Raw genomic sequence first — 21,790 nt, forward strand, 5'->3', positions numbered from 1 at the left:
GTCTTCCTGAATTTGTTAATGCTTGTTTTGTGGCCTAATATGTGATCTATTCTGGAGAATGTTCCCTGTGCACTTGAAAAAGTTGTGTATTCTGCTGTTTTAGGATGGAATGTTCTAAATATATCTGTTAAATACATGAGCCCAGAGTGTCATTCAAAGCCATTGTTTCCTTATTGATTTTCTGTATACATGATCTTGTCCATTGGTGTAAGTGGGATGTTAAAGTCCCCATTTATTATTGTATTATTATTGATTAGTTTCTTATGTTATTTTATTTATTTACTTTTTTTACAGATAGCTTATTGTCAAGTTGGTTTCCACATAACACCCAGTGCTCATCCCCACAAGTGCCCTCCTCCATGCCCATCTCCCTCCTCCCCCCACACACACCCATGAGTCCTCAGTTTGTTCTCAGCATTCAAGAGTCTCTCATGGTTTGCCTCTCCTCCTTTCCCCCACCATTTCCCCCCTTCTTCTCCCCCATGGTCCTCTGTTAAGTTCCTCCCAATCCTCCTATATGTGCAAACATATGATATTTGTCCTTTTCTCCCTGACTTATTTCGCTCAGCATAACACCCTTAAGGTCCATCCATCTTGCTACACATGGCCAGATTTCATTCTTTCTCATTGCCATGTAGTATTCCATTGTATAGATAAGTTTCTTTATGTTATTAACTGTTTTCTGTATTTGGGTACTTTCATGCTAAGTGCATAAATATTTACAGTTGTTATATCTTCTTGTTGAATTGTCCCCTTTCTTATTATGTAATTTCCTTCTTTGTCTCATGTTACAGCCTTTGTTTTAAAGTCTATTTTGTCTGATATAAGTATTGTTACTCCGGCTTTCTCTTGACATGCATTTGCATGATAGATGTTTCCTCATCCCCACTTTCAACCTGCAGGTATCTTAAGGTCTAAAATGAGTCTCTTGTAGGCAGGATATAGATGAGTCTTGTTTTTTTATCCATTCTGTCACCTGGTGTCTTTTGATTGGCATGGTTAGCCCACTTACATTCAAAGTAATTATTGATAGATATGTGTTTTTCATCATTTTATTATTTGTTTTGTGGTCGTTTCTGAAAATTTTCCCTGAACTTTTCTTATCTTTCTTTCATGGTTTGCTGGGGTTTTAGTGATATATTTGGATTTCTTTCTCTTTATTCTTTGCATATTTATTAGTGGTTTTTTATTTGTTATTACAATTAGGTTTGTATATAACATCTTCTGTGTATAGCAGTCTAAATTAAATTAATGGTCATTTGAACACATTTTGCTCCCCATGTTTTAGGCATATGGTGTCATAGTTTATAGCCTTTTATATTTTGTGAGTACTTCGACTGATTTTTTTACAGAAGTATCCATTTTTACTGCTTTTGTGTTTTCTGCCTTTATACCTTCACTCACAGTCTATCCTTTCCATTCAAAGAGACCCCTTTAGGGGTGCCTGGGTGGCTTAGTCGGTTAAGTGTCCGACTTTCGCTTAGGTCATGATCTCGCGGTTCATGGGTTCGGGCCCCGCGTCGGGCTCTGTGCTGACTGCCAGCTCAGAGCCTGGAGCCTGTTTCAGAGTCTGTGACTCCCTCTCTCTCTGACCCTCCTCTGCTCACGCTGTCTCTCTCTATCTCTCTCCAAGAAATAAATAAAACATTAAAAAAAAATTTTTTTTAAAAAAACAAAAAAAACACACAGAGACCCCTTTAATATTTCTTGCAGGGCTGGTTGAGTAGCCATAACACCTATAATTTTTGTTCATTTGAAAAACTCTTTATCTCTCCTTCTATTCTGAATGATAGGCTTATTGGATAGAGTATTCTTAGCTGCAGATTTTTCCCATTCAGCACTTTGAATATATCATGCCACTCTCTTCTGGCTTGGAAAGTTTCTGCTGAAAAATCTTTTAATAGCCTTATGTGATTTCCCTTGTATGTTACTATCTTTTGTCTTGCTGCTTTTAAAATTTCTTTATTACTGTATTTTGCCAGCTTGGTGTGGATCTGCTTTTGTCAATTTTGGGGGGGAGGTTCTCTGTGTCTTCTGGATCTCGATATCTATTTCCATCCCCAGATTAGAAAAATTTTCAGATATTTGTCTAAATAAATTTCTGCACTCTTTTCTCTCTCTTCTTCTGGCACTCCTATAATACGAATGTTATTATGTTTGATGGAGTCACTGATTTCCCTAAGTCGGTTGCTCAGCTTGATTACTTTCCATTACTGTGTCTTCTAGATCATTAATTCATTTTTCTGCTTCTTCCAGCCTGCTGTACATTGTATTAAATGTGCATCTAATCTTGCTTATTGTACTCTTTATCTCTGACTGGTCCTTTTTGATTTCTTTTCTCAAATCCAATAAGTATTTTTATGTTTATTGCTTGAAACACTCCATCAGGCATGTTACTTGTATATCTTTTGCTTGGATCTCCAGCCATAGCTTTTTTCCTGCTTTGTCATTTGGGTCACATTTCTCTGTCTTCACATGTTGTTTTAGTCTCTGTGCCTGTTTCTTTGTGTTAGGAAAGTCAGCTACATCTCCTGTTCTTGAGGGTAATGGCCTTATAAAGAAGAGGTCCTGTAGTGACCTGCCGTGTAGTGTCCTCTCTTCCACAGGGCCTGGTGCTTCTGGGAGTTTCTCCAATGTGTGTGGAATGTGCTCTGCTGTTTTATTCTGGCCCTTTTATCCTTCAGGCTAATTGTCTGCAGAAGCTTTCTTTGTCTGTTGTGGGCAGTGTTTGTTTGGTCCCTGACCTGACTGTGGTATGTTTTAACTAGATGTGCTCTGGTCTGCTTGTGCAATGAGACCTGTTGCCACCACTGCTGGAACCGAGGCTTTGCAAGCTCCCAGACTGGGAGACACAGTGATGGTAGGGGTTTGGGCTGGTTTTCTTGGGGATGCGGCCCACTGTGCTGGCACTGAGGCAAGAATGACAAGAAAGGGTGGCTCCATTGGAGCATGGGGTGGTGGGTGTGGGACTTTCTGTAAGCAAGCTAAATTCTGAGTGTCAGCACTGCACTGCCTCCTTCAGGTGGTCCTGTGCTTTTGTTGAGCAGTGGGGGAGGGAAATGGCACCTGTTAATTCTTTTGTTTCCTATGGGTTCTCTCTGTGAATGCTGCCCTCTCTGGGACATACTCTGAGATGAACAAATAACCTTCCCACCTTGTGACCCAGGTGCTCTTAAAGTCACTGTTTCCATGCTGTATGTCTGCAGACGGTTTGCCCTGCCTTCTCTCTAAGAGCAGCCCCAATGCCTTCAGACTGTATCAGAGGCAAGCTTGTTGACCTTTAAAACTCCAGGCTTTAAGGCCCTCTGGTTTCAGGAGCTCCCAAAATTCAGCCCATCTCACTTTCCAAGCCAATTGCTATGCGAATTAGTTTTCCCCATGCATTCCCCTGTGTGATAGTCTGTCTCTAACCCTTCTCTGCCACTGCGGCTCCCTCCTCCATGCAATGGCTGATCTGTTTCTCTCCCAAACCATGACTCTGCACATCCTCCCTTCATCGATGTGGCCTCTTCTCCACCTGTAAGTTGTGGAGTTTGTTCTGTCAGTCTTCAGATTGATTTCTGGGGTATTTAGGATGATTTGATAGTTATCTAATCTTATTTGTGGGACAAGGTGAGACTAGGGTCCTCCTACTCCACCACTGTCTTCCCCTCCTGCATGATATTTTTTGTGTGTGTCCTTTTACTTTCAACCTATTTGTCTCTCTTGTGGATTGCATGTGGTAGAATGATGTTTTGAAATCCATTTTTCCAATTTGTGTCTTTTTTTTTTTTTTAATGTTTTATTTATTTCTAGGAGAGAGAGAGAGACAGCGTGAGCAGGGGAGGGTCAGAGAGAGAGGGAGTCACAGACTGAAACAGGCTCCAGGCTCTGAGCTGGCAGTCAGCACAGAGCCCGACGCGGGGCTCAAACCCACGAACCGCGAGATCATGACCTAAGCGAAAGTCGGACGCTTAACCGACTAAGCCACCCAGGCGCCCCTCCAATTTGTGTCTTTTATTGGCATCTTTAAGCCATTTGCATAAAATGTAATTATGGATAAGGTAAGATTCACATCTGCCATTTTGCTGTTTGTCTTCTCTATGTTTTATGTGCTTTTTGTTCATGTATTTCTCCATTACTGCCTTCATTTGTGATAAATAGATATTTCTACTGTACCATTTTAATTTTGTTTCTTTTACTATATATAACTTTAAGTTACTTTCTTATTGATTGCCCTGTGGCTTAATGAAAACAATGTAGTTTGGGTTAATACCAACTTAGTTTAAATCGTGCATTAAGGGGTGCCTGGGTGGCTCAGTCAGTTAAGCAGCCGACTTCGGCTAAGGTCATGATCTTGCAGCTTGTGAGTTCGAGCCCTGCATCAGGCTCTGTGATGACAGCTCAGAGCCTGGAGCCTGCTTCAGATTCTTTGTCTCCCTCTCTCTCTGACCTTCCCCTGCTCTTTCTCTGTCTCTCTGCCTTTCAAAAATAAATAAATGTTAAAAAATTTTTAATAAATAAACAGTGCATTAAAAACATTGCGCCTGGGTGGCTCAGTCAGTTAAGCATCCGACTTTGGCTTAGGTCATGATCTCACGGTTCATCGGTTTGAGCCCCACATCAGGTTCTGTGCTGGCAGCTCAGAGCCTGGAGCCTGTTTCAGATTCTGTGTCTTCCTCTCTCTCTGGCCCTCCCCTGCTCATGTCCTGTCTCTCTCTGTCAAAAATATATAAACTATAAAAAATTAAAAAAAACAACAACAACATTGCTCTGGTATAGATTTTTCCCTTCTCTCCTCCTTTTTGCTATTATTATCATATGTAGTACATATTTAAACATTATAAAGCCATCAATTTTTTTTAATTCATATTTTAGTTAGTTAACATACAGTGCAATATTGGTTTCAGGAGTAGAATTCAGTGATTCATCACTTACATACAACACCCAGTGCTCATTACAGGTGCCCTCCTTAATACCCATCACCCATCTGGCCCATCTCCCACCCGCCTCCCTCCATCAATCCTCAGTTTGTTCTTTATCATTAAGAGTCTTTTGTGGTTTGTTTCCCTTTTTTCCCTTCACCCACCACTCCCCGCCTTCCCATATGTTCTTCTGTTCTGTTTCTTAAATTCCAAATATGAGTGAAATGATATATTTGTCTTCCTCTGATTGACTTATTTTGCTTAGCATAACACATTCTAGCTCTATCCGTGTCATTGCAAATGGAAAATTTTTCACTTTTTTTGATGACTGAATAATATTCAGTTGTATATATTTGGGCTATCTCCATAGTTTGGCTATTGCTGGTAATGCTGCTATAAACATTGGGGTGCATGTATCCCTTCGAATCTGTATTTTTGTATCTTTTGGGTAAATACCTAATAGTGCAATTGCTAGATCATAGGATAGTTCTATTTTTAGTTTCTTGAGGAACCTCCATATTGTTCTCCAGAGTGGCTGCACCAGTTTGCATCCCCATTATGCAGTGCAAGAGAATTCCCTCTTGCAGAGAACTGCATCCCCATCAACACCTGTTGTATCTCATGTTGCTAATTTTAGCCAACTGACAGATGTGAGGTGGTATCTCATTGTGGTTTTGATTTCTGTTTCCCTAATGGTGAGTGATGTTGACCATCTTTTCATGTGTTTGTTAGCCATCTGGATGTCTTCTTTGGAAAAATGTCTGTTTATGTCTTCTGCCAGTTTCTTAACGGGGTTGTTTGTTTTTGGGTTTTGAGTTTGATAAATTCTTTATAGATTTTAATTACTAACCCTTTATCAAATATATCATTTGCAAATATCTTCCCCATTATGTAGGCTGTCTTTTAGTTTGTTGGTTGTTTCCTTCACCCTGCAAAAGCTTTTTATCTTGATAAAGTCCCAGTAGTTCACGTTTGCTTTTGTTTCTCTGGCCTTTGGTGACATGTCTAGTAAGAACTTGGAACAGCTGAGGTCAAAGAGTTTGCTACCTGTGTTCTCCTCTAGGGGGTTGATGTTTTCTTATCTCATATTTAGGTCTTTCATCCATTTCAAATTTATTTTTATGCATAGTTTAAGAAAAAGGCCCAGTTTCATTCTTCTGCATATTGTTGCCCTGTTTTGTTGAAGAGATTATCTTTTATCCATTAGATATTCTTTCCTGCTTTGTTGAAGATGAGTTGACCATACAGTTGTAGGACCATTTTTGGGTTTTCTGTTCTGTTCCATTGATCTATATGTCTGTTTTGTGCCAATACCATTCTGTCTTGATGATTACAGATTTGTAATATAGCTTGAAATCTGGAATTGTAATGCCTCCAGTTTTGTTTTTCTTTTTCAGGATTGCTTTGGCTCTCCAGGGTCTTTTGTGGTTCCGTACACATTTTAAGATTATTTGATCTAGCTCTGCAAAGAATGCTGGTGGTATTTTGATAGAGATTAAATGTGTAGATTGCTTTGGGTAGTATAGGCATGTTAATAATGTTCTTCCAGGACACCTGGGTGGCTCAGTCTGTTAAGTGTCCGGCTTCGGCTCAGGTCCTGATCTCACAGTCGTGGATTCGAGCCCTACATTGGGCTCTGTGCTGCTGGTTTGGCGTCTGGAGCCTGCTTCGGATTCTGTATCTCCCTCTCTCTCTGCCCCTACCCCTGCTCATGCTCTGTCTTTATCTCAAAAATGAATAAACGTTAAAAAAAATTTTTTAAATAAAAAAAACCAATGTTCTTCCAATCCATGAACATGGAATGCTTTTCCATTTCTTTGTGTCCTCTTCAATATCTTTAAAAAGTTTTGTATAGTTTTCAAAGTACAGATCTTTTACCTCTTTAGTTAGGTTTATTCCTAGGTATCTTAATGTTTTTGTGCAATTATAAATGGAATTGATTACTTGATTTCTTTTCCTGATGGTTCTTTATTGGTGTATAGGAATGCAACAGATTTCTGCACATTGATTTTATATCCTGCAACTTTGCTGAATTCATGTATTAGTTCTAGCAATTTCTTGGTCAACTCTTTTGGGTTTTCTACATAAACCAGCAACAGTTTTCAGAGTATTGCTTTATGCACTTGTAAATCGATAGAATTAAAACAGGGTACGAACAAAATTAGTGCATCTTGCATATTTACCTATGTAGTTACATTGGTATTCTTTATTTCTTCATGTGAATTTGAATTGCTGTGTTCTTTTGTTTCAGCATGAAGGACTCCTTTTAGCATTTCTTATAGGGCAGGTGTACTAGAAACAAATTTTGTTTTAATTTATTTGGGAATGTATTTTTCCTTCATTTCTGAAAGATAGTTTCCTAGATATAAGATGCTTGACTGACAGTCTTTTTTTCTTTCAGCACATTGGATGTATCATTCAACTCCCTTTTGCCTCCATGGTTCTGACTAGAAACAATCTGTTAATCCTATAAGGGTTCCTGTACCTGATGAATGTGGTTTTCTTTTGCTGATTTTAAGATTCTGTCTTTGTCTTTCAACAGTTTGATTATGATGTATCATGTGGCTCTTTTGAATTTGTCCTATTTGGAGTTTGTTGAGCTTCTTGCATATGTACATTAGTGTTTTCATCAAGTTTAGAAAGTTTTTAGCCATTATATCTTTGAAGAATCTCTTTATTGATATTCTTTATTTGGTAAAAAACACCATTTTCTCCTGTGTCCTTCTAATTGTTTAGATATGGTTTCCTTTAGTTCTTTGTATATTTAATTGTTGATTTAATTTAACTTTTAGAGTTAATTAGTAACATCATTTTTTTTTTTTTTAAAGTTTGTCTGTTTTGAGAGAGAGGGAGGGAAAGAGAGCATGTGCCTGCACGGAGGAGGGTTAGACGAGAGAATCCTAAGCAGGCTCCATGCTGTCAGTGCACACACCCGATGCAGGCCTCAGTCCTACAAATTACAAGATCATGACCTGAGCCAAAATCAAGAGTTGGACACTTAATTGATTGAGCCACCTGGGCACTCCATAACATTAATTATTGCTAATTAAAGTCTTGGCATCTTCAGGGATGATTTCTATTGACCACTCTTCCCCCTCCCCTTGCACATGCATTACTTTTCTGGTCCTTTACATGTCTTGTAATTTTATGTTGAAAGCTGGATATTTTACATAAAGTAATGTGGCAGTTTTGTGGTAAGATGTATGGACATCTCATTACCCAGATCTTCCTTTTAGAACTTCTTGTTTGCCCCAACTTTTTTTATTGCCTCCGCTAGCCATGATTTTAAACAATTGCTGTGGACTGTTTCTCAGCAAACACCCGGAGAAAGCAGAGTCAGATCAAACAAGAACAAGATCTGTGAGTGGGATTTTTTTTCAGAGAGCTGCCCAATGAGTCAGTCAAATAGTGACTGTTTTCTGGGAGTATTGTTTTTTGTGGAACTCCAGACTTGGGTCTGCCCTTGGTATGGCTGTAAGGCTGTTGATTTTTTTTTCTCTTCTTCTTCTTTTTTTTTTAATGTTTATTTATGTTTGAGAGAGAGACACAGCACAAGCAGGCAAGGGGCAGAAAGAGAGGGGGACACAGAATCTGAAGCAGGCTCCAGGCTCTGAGCGTCAGCACAGATCCTGTCATGGGGCTTGACCTCACAAACCGTGAGATCACGACCTGAGCCGAAGTCAGATGCTTAACTGACTGGGCCACCCAGGCGACCCTAGCTGTAAGGCTGCTGATTTTCATGACTAATGCTGAGCAGAGGAAAGGACAATGAGAATAGAACAATTTAAAATAATAAAATAAAACTAGCTGTTTTTAATGAGGTTCAGCCAGTTTTCCTGAATAAGTTTTTCTTGGTCCTCACACGCCTTGTTGTGATTTCTAGAATTCTGAAAAAAGTCCATTTTTAACAATCTCTGCCAGTATACTTGTTACATTCATAGAAGAGCAGAATTCTGGAGGTCCTTAGCCCACCATTCTAGAAGTGTGAGTTTTCTGTATGTGCTTTTAAACCTAGTTTCTATGTCATGGGTGAGGTTTTATTATGGACTGAAAACTGGTTAAGACAGGAAGACAAAGAATAAGAATGACTGAGCAATTATCTTAATGAAGAATTGATGCTACTAAGTCATAAATGTGCTAGACAGGTCAAGAATGGTATTAGAGGAGCACCTGGGTGGCTCAGTCAGTTAAGCGTCCAACTTTGGCTCAGGTCATGTTCTCACAGTTCGTGGGTTCGAACCCCGCATTGGGCTCTGTGCTGACAGCTGGCTCAGAGCCTGGAGACGACTTCCAATTCTGTGTCTCACTCCCTCTCTCTGATCTTCCCCTGCTCACACTGTCTCTCTCTCTCTCTCTCTCTCTCTCTCTCTCAGAAATAAATAAAACATTAAAAAAAAAAGAATGATATTAGAATCAAAATTATATGTTGAATTTCAGATTTGGGGCCATTCTTCCTATTCTGTTCGCTAAATTAGAATATCTAGAAAAGTCTTATAAAGCATACCTAAGATTAAGGGAAAAAAATAGACTCATATAAAATGACAGATTAAAATAATTGTAGAAAGAAAGATTGAGAAAACTCAATCTGAAATTCATGCAATTACAAAGAATATGCATTAGGGATATCAATTTTTGGACTTAATTATAGAAATAATAGGCATCTCTTAAAGTTTGACAAAGGCTAATATAAAACAATAAAAGGAAATAACATTTTTAAAACATATTTTTAGAACTGTTCCAAGAATTGGGTGAGCCATAACACCTGAAAATGTAATTAAATTTTTGGATTATAGATCTACAAACGGTTTTTAAATTTTTAGTAGTTTTGGAAGATACATTAAAGAGACTCTGGAAGTCTTTGTATTCTTTTCTGAAACATTCTTTGGTGCACATCTGGGACTCATTGCTGTGCTAGATGGATACTGATCTAATTCAGTGTAGCATTTAACATTGTTAGGATGATTAGTATTATATATTTACAACTGGTCATGTAAAAAAGTGTTTTGTGTCTTTTTCTTTTAGGTACGTAAAAGAAGGAGATACAGTGTCTCAGTTTGATAGCATCTGTGAAGTTCAAAGTGATAAAGCTTCTGTTACTATCACTAGTCGTTATGATGGAGTCATTAAAAAACTGTATTATAATCTAGACGATATTGCCTATGTGGGAAAGCCATTAGTAGACATAGAAACGGAAGCTTTAAAAGGTATTGTAAATGTGTTCATCTATTTTGCCAAATTGATTACTGTTGTCCTTTTGTCATTGGTACCAGTTAAAAGAGATGTTTACTTTTAATAACTTACAGGATTTAATTTGGTGGTTTAGAAGTTGAAATCGGGAAATTAGAAAAGATACCCTGTGATGAATGATTGTCTTTTGACCAGTTGCCATGTTGGAAATGTATACATCAACACCGAATTTATCTGGAGGCCTGCCTTCTGGAAACCCCAGTGTTTAAAGAATGATGGGCCTTCTCAGGAATTAAAGATTCAGGTCCTGAATACTAGTCACCAATAACAAAAACCGGAGTATGCAGAAGATTAAATCTAACATGATAGGATTGTTCTATTTTCCACCAATTCAAAAACAAAAACACTTTCTTAGGGCACCTGGCAGGCTCTGTCAATGGAGCAACTCTTGATCTTGGGGTCGTGAGTTCAAGCCCCTCACTGGGGATAGAGATTACTTAAAAACATAAAATATTTAAAAAAAAATTCTCTCCTTGGTAATGGTCATGAAAGCCAAACTTCTGAAAGGGAACTGGAAGAGAAAAGAAGGAAAATCATAAGGAAAAGTGAAGAAATTAGCATTCAGAAGACGCAACAACCATGGAACTTAGAAGCAGTAGATGTCCTGACAAGAGCGAATTCGTTGTGAGAACGTTGCGGAGGAAAGCTAGAACGGTGGCTCTCCTGGTGCTGGCGGACAGCTGGCTGTCTACCTCAGCACTTCCTTGTTCTCCACTCATGTGATGCATTAAAGTTGTGTCATCTAGGAAACAGCTCTGCTGTGGGGGATGTGGGGATGGATCTGGAGGCGGACTGAGTTTTGTGATCTAGTCCTGAGCCGGCAATCTACCTGGGAAGTGCGGAAGTAGATATTCTGGTAGTATCATTCCAAAGTCTAGAAAACATCTGAATTACAGGGGCTGGTTGACTTGTTGTGCTGCAGACTACGTAATTAATACTAACCATAACAACAACCACTAATTCCACAGTCATACTTGACAGTTTATGAAAAGCTTCACTGTTTTTTTAATTTATCCTTACGTGTGAAGTACTTCAGTTTAACAGATGAAGAAACTAAACACAACCTAAAGAGGTTCAGCAATTTTCCCAGTAGTCAGTCATAGAGCCAAATTTTGAACCGATGTCCTGTCTTTGTCCAGATTATTTTCCACTATGACATGTTGCCTCCAGAATTTGGAAGATGGCTTATTGATGTATTTAATTTCTACTATAAAAGTAGGATATGACATATGTGCACTGTAGCAAGTTATAAAATGCAGAAAATCAAAATAAGAAAATGAAAATATATTCCTGCTACTCAGAAATCATCACTTTTATCACATGAATGTATATCACTCCAGACATTTTTCTAAGCACACACATATGCACCAAAGTAGGTTTTTTTTTTTTAACCAGAGTAGTATATTGTGTTTGCTGTATTTGAATCTGTTTGCTTAACACATAGCTGTTTTCATGACAATGATTTCATTTTATCTGATAATCAGACTATATTTAAATTTCCCCAGTTGCCCCCAAAATGTCCTAGAAATTTCAGTTGCTTTTTCAAGCTGGGGGCCAATATGGGACTATACATTGCCCATGGTCTCCCTTCACGTGACTTAACACTGTCCCACGTTTTGTTCCATGACTCACAGAAGGGACTGTGCCACTTGTTATGCAGAATGTCACATCTTTGGGATATGTCCTGTTGCTTTCTCATGGTGGTGTTTGACTTGTTCTTACCATGGTAAATTCCTGTAAGCTGAAAGCAAGTTTCAAAGGCTAGGTTCAAGTTAAATATTTGCCTAGAATATATCATGGGTGATACTGGGTACTTCATATTGCTTCACATCAGGACACACATAACATCTAGATGACCTGCTGTAGTGATGCTCAGTTTAAACAGTGAATTAGGATCTGGATAGCCTTGCCCCATCATTGTAGTTAGAGATCGGATCCTTTATGACCTGAAAGTTACCCAGGGAGTGTTACTTTGGCACTATATGAGTGGTTTATAATCATTTGAGAATCCTTGCCTAAATCAACAACTGCTTTAGTGGTTGTGGAATGATGATATTTCTGATTCTGTCATTATCTTTACATTATTAGCTGCATTATTCTGTAAAGGGGAGCTTCACCCTCATCAGTTGGGCCTATTAGTTTCTCTGAAATACAGTTCCTAGTGGAAAAACAGAATAAATGGTTAATTCTTTTCCCTTACCAAGGAGTTGCTTTGATAATCCCTTCAAAAAGTGATATTAAATTTCCAACTTTCTCTTTGTGTATACTCAGTTGATTTGCTGTGTTTAATCTATTATAATCATTCTTTTTAGTGCTCAAATTGCTAGTAGGAGTGACCCTTTCAAGATTGTCCTGTGTGTTCTTTTAACATGACCTCATTAATTTTCAAAAGCTTCCTTGCTTTTGACACAAGAAGATGATCCGAAACTCACCTTGTACATTCCCTGCCCCAGATCTGGAATTTTCTATTTCTTTAGGGCTCTTGTTCCTTTTAATATGGCATGGACAAGAGACCATAATCTAGGTAGTAGGGGATTTCCAAAGTTTCCAAACTTATCTTGACTTCCAAACTTCTATTGAAAGGCACAATTTAACAATATTAAAACCAAAAACGATTTCATCTTTTAAAATTACCTGAAACACACAATTATTTTGGTGGATCAATGACTTCTTTTTTTTTTTTTTTTAATTTAGTTAGGGTCTAGAAATCAAAGAGGGTACAAACTGAGAGCACTTAATTTTAACCATTAGACCACCAGGGAGCAGCAGTCTGGCTCAAACAGACAAGCAAAGATGCTGAACACTATAATGAATGCCATTAAAGTAGAACACCCCATCAGGTGCTTTTTTTTTTTTTTAATTTTTAATGTTTTATTTATTTCTGAGAGAGAGAGAGAGAGAGACAGCATGAGCAGGGGAGGGTGAGAGAGAGGGAGACACAGAATCTGAAGCAGGCTCCAGGCTCTGAGCTGATGGTCAGCACAGAGCCCAATGCGGGGCTCGAACCCACGAACAGTGAGATCATGACCTGAGCCAAAGTCGGACGCTTAACTGACTGAGCCACTCAGTTGCCCCCCCATCAGGTGCTTTAAACCAGATGTAGATACCAATCTAGACTATCCAAAAAAAAAAAAAAAAGATTATTTATATGAACAAGTAAACAATTGAGATTTGTAGATTTTTTTTACTTTTTGTAAAAAAACTTTAAAAATTATTTTAGAAAGAGTGCACACATGAGCTGGGGGGAGGGGCAAAGGAAAAGCGGAATCTTAAGCAGGATCCATGCTCAGCACAGAGCCTGACACGAGGCTCAATCCCACGACCAGGGGATCACGACCCGAGCCGAAATCAAGAGTCAGACACTCAACTGACCAAGCCATCTCAGTGACCTGAGATTTACGGGTTTTTTATTGTTTGGTTTTATTTTTAGTTTATTTTGTCATTTCAAATGAGATTCAACTTAATAAGTCTCCATATATAGCAAATTACGAAAATATAGAACTTTTTCAGAATATGGGTGTTTTTTCTAGAGAATTCTTTCACAAAAATTAATCTGTACAGCATGAACGATTCTCAAAGAAATAATGGTGAGCAAAAGAAGCCAGACCAAAAAGAAAACATGCTGTGTGATCTATGTGTATAAAATTTTAGAAAACGCAAACGAATCTGTAATGACAGAAAACTGATCATAATTTGCCTTGGTATAAGGAATCTTTTGGAGCTGGTGGATATGCTCCTTATCTTGATTGTGGTGATGATGTTTATGGGTATATACATCTTCCACAATTTATCAAATTTTATAATTTAAGTTTGAGCAGTTTGTTGCATGTCTGAAAAAAAATGAGATTGCATAGGTTATGTTCAGAATAAAAAGTATCTGATAATATTTCTTATAGAGAACTGATCATTTGCTAACTATTCAGTTTCATTTGCCAGTCAGTGTATTCTGAACGATTATCTTGCACTATAATTTTATTTTGCTTTTATATTTATGTTTTGTTGTATTTTTTTACTGTAAGAATAAACCATAAAGCATAACCTGTATATAAGCAAACCTATAGAACAGTAGATTCAACTTATGAGACATTTATATATCCCTCTCTTTATAAGATCAAAATTAGACATCTTTTTTTTTTAATTTTTAATGTTTATTTTTGAGAGAGAGAGACAGAGCATGAGCAGGGGAGGGTCAGAGAGAGAGAGAGAGAGTAGAGACAGAATCTGAAACAGGCTCCAGGCTCTGAGCTGTCAGCACAGAGCCCAACGCGGGACTCAAACTCGGGAATGGAGAGATCATGACCTAGGCTGAAGTCGAATGCTTAACCAACTGAGCCACCCAGGTGCCCCAAAACTAGACATCTGTTAGAAATTAATCCTGTCTTCTAATGTTTGTTTAATTGATATTCTGTGGTACTATCTTTTGTAACATGGTGGTGTCTATTTTCCGAGGCTGGAGCATCAAGGTAATTTTGATGAGGGAAACTCTACTTGTGATGTTCAAGCCCCATCTATGAGTGCTTTGACTATAGACAGACCTCTCCTTGAAAAGAGCTTACTGGGGGCGCTTGGGCAGCTTAGTGCTTTAAGTGTCCCAATTCAGTGCAGGTTCAGCTCACAGTTCATGGGTTCAAGCCCCATACAGGGCTGTCTGCTGTCTGCATGGAGACCACCACATGGCTCAGTCTCACAAGCTGTGAGATCATGACCCTGAGCTGAAATCAAGAGTCAGGTGCTTAACTGACTGAGCCACCCAGGCACCCTAATTTTTTTTAACTTTATATATTTTACTCCTTTTTAAAGTGAGGGTATTGAGTATAGCCTAAAATCTTTTTTTTTTTAAATATTTTTATTTATTTCTAGGAGAGAGAGACAGCGTGAGCAGGGGAGGGTCAGAGAGAGAGGGAGACAGAGACTCTGAGATAGGCTCCAGACTCTGAGCTGGCAGTCAGCACAGAGCCCAACGCGGGGCTCGAACCCATGAACTGCGAGATCATGACCTAAGCAAAAGTCGGACGCTTTACCGACTAAGCCACCCAGGTGCCCCCTAAAATCTTTTTTGATGCAAAAACATGTTAATGAATATTCCTATTTTCTGGAGCAAGGGTATGGTTTTAATGCTGAGGCCATGTGGCAGCTATTTTAGGTATTCTGATCCTGAAGCTATGTGCAGGATTAAGTTGCCAGAATGTTTGACCACCAGATAAATGAGAGGTTACCATACTTAATTAATCCTAACTGTGAAGTCTTGCCAACATGGGGAATATTAAGGAAAGAGAGGAAAGAACATAAACTATAGCAGAATTCTTTATAAAACTATTATTATTCTTCCATTATATTGCATTTATCCTTTAATATCATCACCTACCATTGATTGAATGCTTTCTCTGTGCTAATGCTATATATACATCATTTCATATAAGCATATAGATTAAATTATGTAGATTTTAATCTGCATTTCACACGTGCCACACTGAGACTCACAGAGGTTTAATATCTTGCCTATGGTGACACAGCCAGTAACTGATAGAACTGTAATTTCACCCTAGCTTTGTTTAATTCTAAAGGCCATGTTCCTAATTGTTACACTGAAAATTCTATTCAGAGTCTATGGGTATCAGCTCCATTCTGCCTCTAGAACATTGGGAATGAGTTTCTAACACTGTTGATATGCATATTTGTGAAGTTCTGCTATAACAATATCAGTTAGGTGTCCCATAGAGTTTATAATATTAAAATATTTACCAGGATTAATACAATGTTCTGAGTTAAAGAAAAGCTTTTTCTTTTTTTTTAATGTATCTTTTTTTTTAGATGTTTTATTTATTTCTACGAGAGAGAGAGAGACAGCATGAGCAGGGGAGGGTCAGAGAGAGAGGGAGTCACAGACCGAAACAGGCTCCAGGCTCCGAGCCGGCAGTCAGCACAGAGCCCGACGCGGGGCTCAAACCCACGAACCGCGAGATCATGAGCTGAGCGAAAGTCGGACGTCCAACCGACTAAGCCACCCAGTGCCCCAAAGAAAAGCTTTTTGACATAAAACCATTCCAAAAACGTAGCTTGTCATTTAATTAAATTATACCCAGTGGCATAAGTTGCATGGTATACTGCGCAAGCATAATAAGCGCACAACGAAATGGTAGGTATAACCTAGTTTTGTTCAGCCAGTTATAGACTGAATTGATTGTATTAGCTGTTTCAAGAATTTGAAGTGAAAAAGAAAATGCAATGAGATCTCATTGGTTGGAGTATCATCAGCTCTCAATTCATGATGATTTATATGGGAACTAAAACTAAAGTTGACAGTTGTTCTATGAAGAAAGCTCTTCCTAAGCAGTTTTGCAGAGACCATAGTTTAAAACTTTTTATGGGGGCATCTGGGTGGCTCAGTTGGTTAAGCATCTGACTTCAGCTCAGGTCATGATCTCATACCTTGCGAGTTCAAGCCCCACATCGGGCTCTGTGCTGACAGCTCGGAGCCTGGAGCCTGCTTCAGATTCTGTGTCTCCCTCTTTTGCCCCTCCCCTGCTCATACTCTGTCTCTGTCTCTCAAAAATAAATGTTAAAAATTTTTCAAAAATTAAAAATTAAAAAATTAATTTTTTTATGAAAATGCATTGTGTCAAATAACCTTGAGTGCTCTAATGCTACAAAACGTTTTCTCCACAAGAATTTCCCAAATTATGTGAATTGACTACCCAAGAATGTGACAATTTCAGTTTTAATATCTTTTTATTTTTTTAAAAAAATATTTATTTTTGAGAGAGAGACAGAGTGCAAATGGGAGAGGGACAAAGAGAGAAGGAGACACAGAATCCCAGGCAGGCTCCAGGCCCTGAGCTGTCAGCACAGAGCCCCACGCAGGGCTTGAAACCACGGACTATGAGATAGTGACCTGAGCTGAAGTCGGACATTTAACCAACTGAGCCACCCAGGCACCCCTCAGTTTTAATATTTTTACTAATTCAAATGTTTGATTTAGTTAATCTGAAATAATAGTTCTATTATAAATTTGCTTCACACCAGGAATTTCACAACATTAAATTGACAGTTTTCATAACAAAACTTACTTATTTACCAGAGTTCTTTTGTTGTTCCTTTAAAACATTTAATTAAGTCTTTTTAAACTGTGTATTCTATGTCCACTACTGAAAGAACAAAATCCCACATATCAGTATAGTGCTAGAACCATGAAAATCACATCCCTTGGGGAGAGTTATGAAATTTTAGATTAGCCTTAACTCCATCCTCCTTTGAATCTATATATATGTTGATAGATTAAGAAATCCACCCTGCATTCCTGTAACGTGTTGTGATCATCACAGGAGAAAAAATATATATAAAAACTTAGAAAATGATTTAAAGTCCTACATAGTAGGGTGGTACTTTGTTGCTGAAAAGAGCTTTCTTCCACCAACTACATGATTGCTACAAAAAACATAATATGAATGACATCTCACCAATGAATTTGTCTAATTATTCATATGTATACCCAAATTATTCTAAAAGGCAGTACTACTTTGTCATGTATAAGAATGTTTTCCAGAAAGGTGAGTAGCCATACTTTCAGTGATCTTTTGGAAACCTATAACTTTTGTATATATTTGGGCATTTATACATTTCTCATATGTTCAGCAAATACACAATAAATCAGATTAGATTTGGAATTCCTACATTTGAATCTCCTTGGTTTCCCTTTTCATCTTGGTTCCTAATGCTCCTTCTTTCTTACTAGTTTCTCTGGTAATTTTAACAGATGTGGACACTACCACAGCGTTTCTCAAGTTACAACAAAATTATGCCTTGAACAATAGGAGTTGTATTCTAGCTACTTTGACTACAAAGAAAATTCACTAGTGCCATGAACTAATGGATACAGCACAGGGTGAATCAACCCTAGGAATGAATCCTAGCTCTTCACAGTTTTATTAGCTGTGTGAACTTGGGCCAGTCCCTTCATCTTTCAATATCAATTTTTTAAATTTCTTTTTTACATTTATTTATTTTTGAGAGACAGAGTGCAAATGGGGGAGGGGCAGAGAGAGAAGGAGACACAGAATTCGAAGCAGGCTCCAGGCTCTGAGCAAGCTGTCAGCACAGAGCCTGATGCAGGGCTCGAACCCACAAACCATGAGACTATGACTTGAGCTGAATTCGAACACTCAACCAACTGAGCCACCCAGGCGCCCCAAAATTTTTTTAATCCATTAAATAGGATAAGAACGCCTATCTTATACAGTTGGAGTAAAGATTAAGTTATGATATTACATATGTAGTGCAGTAAAATTTTTTACTTTTTAGGTGGTTGCGGGGGAGGAAAAATAATTCTCCCACTAACCTTCTGATTTCTTAGCTAAGACCCTTGTAATAAGAGACAGATTAACCAGAGAGAAAGAGAAGTTTATTAACATGTACACCTCATCTATACCTGGGAGACACCCAGGGAAAAATGAGTAACTCAAAAAGGTGGCTTTAGAGCTCAAGCTTAAATAGCATTTGTATAGAGGAAGAAGTGGGAGAAGGCCTCTTAGGGGAGAGTAAGTGATTTTCGTAGAAGATGAATGGGCCCTTAGAGAATAGATGGGAGGTATGATGGTGTGGGACAAAGTTTCCCGACTTCTAGTCTCCTCTTTTATGATGAGAGTCAATCTTCCCTGGTGGATGAAACTCCTAGGGAGGGGATTTATGACAGTGGAGTTCCTTCTGGAAGATCCATCTTTAGGCGCATGAGAGTTCAGAGAATGCCTCTCCCTGCATTTGCTGTTTTTCAAGTGCTTGCAGCTCAAAATAATCAGTATACCAAAGGGGCATATTTGGGATGGCATATTCTGCTACCCTTCATGGGCAATACAAGTTGTGTTGTTTTGTTTTCCCTTCCTCCCCTTCTGGGGAAATGTGAGAGCCCCTCTGGGCCAGTTCATCATAGACCAGTGAGGAAGAATGAAGAGACTGTCTTTCCATCGGTGCAGCAGTAAAGAATTGTTATTGGCTTTGAATCAAATGTCATAGCAAATTCAATTGCCTGCTTTCAGAGGCTTGGTCTCTAATGCACTCATTCCCGCAGAGATTTTCACTATGCAGCATTGATTTCCCAGCGTCAGACTTTGACAATGAAATGCTCTCAAATGCTTTTTTATTTTGGGTTGCAAAAATATATGCTAATAGCCTGGAAAATACATGCCTGGGGTAGTTTTTCTTCTATCGGTACTCCAGATTTAGAGAATGAACCAACCGAATTAGCATCAGCCATGAAAATAAAATCCTCCACAGCATCGCATAAGTCATATTCAGAGCAGAGAAAAATTTTAAGTACTTTATTATTTTGGGAAAACATTTTTAAGATTGTCACAGATTTTACATGATTCTTTCAGGGAATTTGTCTTACATTTGACTCCTACTATTTGTAAATGTAAATTTATAAGGAAAGTGTTTAAAATACAAAATGTTTAAAAATTATTGAAGAAGCTCTCATTGTTTTAACTTGTAGCTGCTGCATGATTTTAACAGAAATGAAGTAAACACCAGGTAATAATCATTAAACTACCAGGTGCCAGTACACCCCTTCCCTCCCCTTATTGTTCCCCAGTGTGTAGTTGTCTTTTCCCATTTTGAAGTAGCCTGGCTAGTATGCTTCTGACTATAAATTTTCAGTTGAATTTATTTATATATTATAAGCCACTAAGCTTGTTTTTGTCTTTATTTTTTAATATTTTCAACTAAAGAGTACCATTTTACCTCGTTACCAGATTCAGAGGAAGATGTTGTTGAAACCCCTGCCGTGTCCCATGATGAACACACACACCAAGAGATAAAGGGCCAGAAAACACTGGCCACTCCTGCGGTTCGCCGCCTAGCAATGGAAAACAATGTAAGTTCCCTTCATATTTAAGTGTGAGATTACACAGAAAATATGCATTTGTATCTATGAGAAATTAGCGAACTCTCCCCTGAGGAGGTGGTTCAAACTGAGATTAAAGGAAAAAGAAAATGTGTGTTACTGAAAAGTGATTGGTGCATAAAAGCACCAGTGAGAATTGAGAAGAAATTGCAAACTTCTTACTTACATTAATTGAGCAGTGTGAGTGTATTATTCTTTCTTAGAGCCTAAGAGTCAGGACTACCAGTTTTTGAACACTTGTAAATACTGGTGTTTTAGATCAGGTACCCTAGAAGCCAGCTTGAGACAGAGGTTTGGGTGCAGGTAATAGATTGACTGAGGGAGAGAATACCTTTTCTGGGAATGAGGGAAGCAAGATAGAGAAGGGAAGAGAAGGGAAGTGGGCCAGGCAACCATGTGATCTCAATGATCTGATCCACAGGAGCTGGGGAACACCAGAGAATTGTACTGAGGTGAGGCAAGCAGACCAGCCTTTTGTATTCCTTATCAGCCAGTCATTGGTGCTTTCGTGCCAGGGCTTGGTGGCCCCCAGGTACTGCAATAAGTGTGTACATGTTATCTCATTTATCTTTACAACAATGCTGTAAATTATGGGAGCTACTTAGAGACTTGGAGAGGGTCAAGTAACAGGTCCAACATCACACAGCTCACGCTGTGGTGGGGCCAGGATCCTGAAGTGAGATTCTGTGACTCTAAAACCAGTGCCCTTAATCATTATATACTGCCTCAACAACTATTGCCTCTGTTGTTTGGGCATTTATGAGTTAGACACCGTGTACACATTCTCTCTAATCCTCACAGCCATCCTGCAGGGTGGTTTGAATTATCCCCATTTTGCAGATGAGAAAGGGCAGAGAAGTTGATTAAGCTGCCTAAAATCAAGTAAGTAGCTGAACTGGGAATTTGTCTTTTCCAGACTTGGGCTCTTTCCACTATACCCCACAATGCAGGATTTTTGTCTGTTTTTGAGAGAAGTAGTTAAGTTACAGTGGGAAAAAAAAGAAGCTTACATTTTAGAAATATGTAATGAGTTATTAAAATGTTCATTTCCCTTTAGACTATTATCCTAACATTGGGAAACTATCCCAAGGAAATAATCTAGGATACATTCTTCCAAGTGTTTTATATAGCTCAAAGTGAGAAGGCACATATGGGTTCAAAATGAGGGATATGCTTGGGTAAGTTATGTTATAAACACTTAATGAAAATTTATGCAGCGCTTCAATGTGTTCAAATATGAAGACTATTTAGCATAATAGAAAATAGAAAAAATAGCATAGAATACTACATTGTTACAAGCGTCAGATGAAATAAACTTGTGTATTGCTTTGAAAGTTATAAACTCTTTTACTAATGGTTTTTTCTTAATTATATAGAAAAACTACCTATAGCAATGCATGATTTTGTTTTCCTATGCCATTTCTTACAGATGTATATAATAACTAGAGATTTGTGTAATTACTGGAAATCACTAGGTTTGTTATTATAAATCACCTTTTCTTTTTTAACAGTTTATGTATTTATGAATTGAATTTGTTTTCAAATTACAAACCAATGCCATTTACAGTTGTTTGAAATTACCTAAACATTTTTTTTAATTCTCAGAATTCTTTGTTATAAACTAAATGTTTGACATGATAAAGTCTTTTTTTTTAAGTCTTTTATTCTTCTGAAGTCATCCTTAGAGAAACAGTAATACAAATGAAGCAGGACTTCATTAAACCCTGAGGAATTAATTAATACA

General features: G+C 38.1%; 1 protein-coding gene across 1 annotated transcript in view; it reads left to right on the forward strand.

Annotated features, from left to right (window-relative positions):
• The window catches only part of DBT (dihydrolipoamide branched chain transacylase E2), a 51,447-nt gene that overhangs the window by 15,219 nt on the left and 14,438 nt on the right, over positions 1 to 21,790 (forward strand). Inside the window, exons 4-5 of the mRNA XM_039228482.1 lie at positions 9,927 to 10,108; positions 19,895 to 20,016. Coding sequence (XP_039084413.1) covers positions 9,927 to 10,108; positions 19,895 to 20,016 — 304 coding nt within the window. The remainder of the gene's footprint in view (positions 1 to 9,926; positions 10,109 to 19,894; positions 20,017 to 21,790) is intronic.

The sequence above is a fragment of the Hyaena hyaena genome, unplaced genomic scaffold (assembly GCF_003009895.1).
Source record: "Hyaena hyaena isolate Hyena2069 unplaced genomic scaffold, ASM300989v1 scaffold_32, whole genome shotgun sequence".
NCBI classification, from domain to species: domain Eukaryota; kingdom Metazoa; phylum Chordata; class Mammalia; order Carnivora; family Hyaenidae; genus Hyaena; species Hyaena hyaena.